Source organism: Pteropus vampyrus, unplaced genomic scaffold (genome assembly GCF_000151845.1).
Source record: "Pteropus vampyrus isolate Shadow unplaced genomic scaffold, Pvam_2.0 Scaffold733, whole genome shotgun sequence".
In the NCBI taxonomy this organism is placed as follows: Eukaryota; Metazoa; Chordata; class Mammalia; order Chiroptera; family Pteropodidae; genus Pteropus; species Pteropus vampyrus.
This window is the reverse complement of record NW_011889514.1, coordinates 50,145-51,968: the sequence shown is the minus strand read 5'-3', so window position 1 is coordinate 51,968 and position 1,824 is coordinate 50,145. Positions and strand designations below refer to the sequence as shown.

Below are 1,824 nucleotides of genomic sequence, written 5' to 3'. Positions count from 1 at the left end.
GTTTTGAAGAAAAGAATACTAGCTTCTAACGTAATTAATTCAGTTGAGTTCAAAAATACTTTCTGAAAAGCTAATAGTATATGTGTGTTAAGAATCGTGGGCTTGGCAGAGATCAAGTGGACAAAACTAAAACTCCTTAAAAAGATAACAGTCAAAGAAGAAAAACCTGACAGTCACAGAGACAACCAAGTAATTGGCAGAATGATGTGGTAAATAATTTTGTAGTTATTTGATACAGTTCAAAGAATGATGTCTTGAAATTTAATGAGATATCCATGAAGAGTGAACATCCTTTGAGTGATGGAGGACGGAACCTCTAATTATGGGTCACACCATACTGAGTTATTACGGAGGGGACTTGACTTTTGGTGGGACATAGATCATGTTGTAAAGGTACTCATCACAAGTGCTACCAACTCAGGGGACTTACTCTATGCCAATGTATTTACAGTTGTTTTGCCACCAGCAGAGAGTGAGTTTCTGACATCCTGGAATCCTTTCCCGGTTTATCACTGCTGACTTCTGAGCCACAGACTGAAATGGTTTTTAGAAGGCTCTGTGAAACATGTGACTGATGTTGGGCCTTCGATTCCTCTTCTCTGTGGACAATCCACTAAGTCTTTGAGATAGAACCTCTTATTTGAGCACCAGCAAAGTCTTCTGAAGAGAAATTGAATCAAGGGAAGGTAATGAGCTCTTTGGAAGAATTATTCATAGATATTTACTATGTGTTTATTGTTTGTAAACCACTGTAGCAGATATAATCAGAAGTTGTATCCAGAGCATAATGGATGTGTTCATAGTCACATTCATGATTTCATTACAGGTCCCGTCTCCTGACCTCCTATCCATGAACCAGCCCTTATAGAAGAGTCGATGGGACATACTAACAATGTGACAGAATTTATCCTCCTGGGCCTCACTCAGGATCCTGAGGGGCAAAAAGCATTATTTGTCATATTTTTACTCATCTACATTGTGACATTGGTGGGCAACCTGCTCATCGTGGTGACTGTTTTTGTCAGCCCTTCCCTGGGCTCCCCCATGTACCTCTTCCTTGCCTGTCTGTCACTCATAGATGTGGTTTATTCCACTGCTGTTTCACTGAAATTGACTGTAGATTTATTCTGTGTTAAAAAGACAATTTCCTTCTCAGCTTGCATGGGACAGCTCTTTCTGGACCACTTATTTGGCGGCGCTGAGGTCTTCCTACTGGTGGTGATGGCCTATGATCGATATGTGGCTATCTGTAAGCCACTGCACTACCTAACCATCATGAATAGACAGGTGTGCATCATGCTGTTGGTGGTGGCCTGGGTTGGAGGTTTTATGCACACTGTATTTCAAATTCTTGTTGTGTACAGCCTCCCCTTCTGTGGTCCCAATGTTATTGACCACTTCTTCTGTGACATGTTCCCATTGTTGGAACTTGCCTGCACTGACACCTACTTCGTAGGCCTCATGGTGGTTGTTAATGGTGGTGTAATCTGTATCATCACCTTTGTTCTTTTACTAGTCTCCTACGGAGTCATCCTAAATTCTCTTAAAAGTCACAGTCAGGAAGGGAGGCGCAAAGCCCTGTCTACTTGCAGTTCTCACGTCACGGTGGTTGTCCTCTTTTTCGTTCCCTGTATTTTCATGTATGTTAGACCTGTTTCCAACTTCCCCATTGATAAATTTATAACTGTGTTTTATACGGTTATCACTCCCATGTTGAATCCTTTAATATACACCCTGAGAAATTTGGAGATGAAAAATGCTATGAAAAATCTCTTTTGTAAAAAGTTAACTGTAGCTATAATAAGGATGTGTCAGTCATACTAA

At 40.7% G+C, this 1,824-nt stretch overlaps 1 protein-coding gene across 1 annotated transcript; it reads left to right on the top strand.

Moving 5' to 3' along the window:
- Positions 1-876: 876 nt before the first annotated feature.
- On the top strand, positions 877-1,824 carry LOC105309368 (olfactory receptor 4A5-like). Its single transcript, XM_011385489.1, has one exon. It carries the CDS (start codon positions 877-879, stop codon positions 1,822-1,824), a length of 948 nt encoding a protein of 315 aa, XP_011383791.1.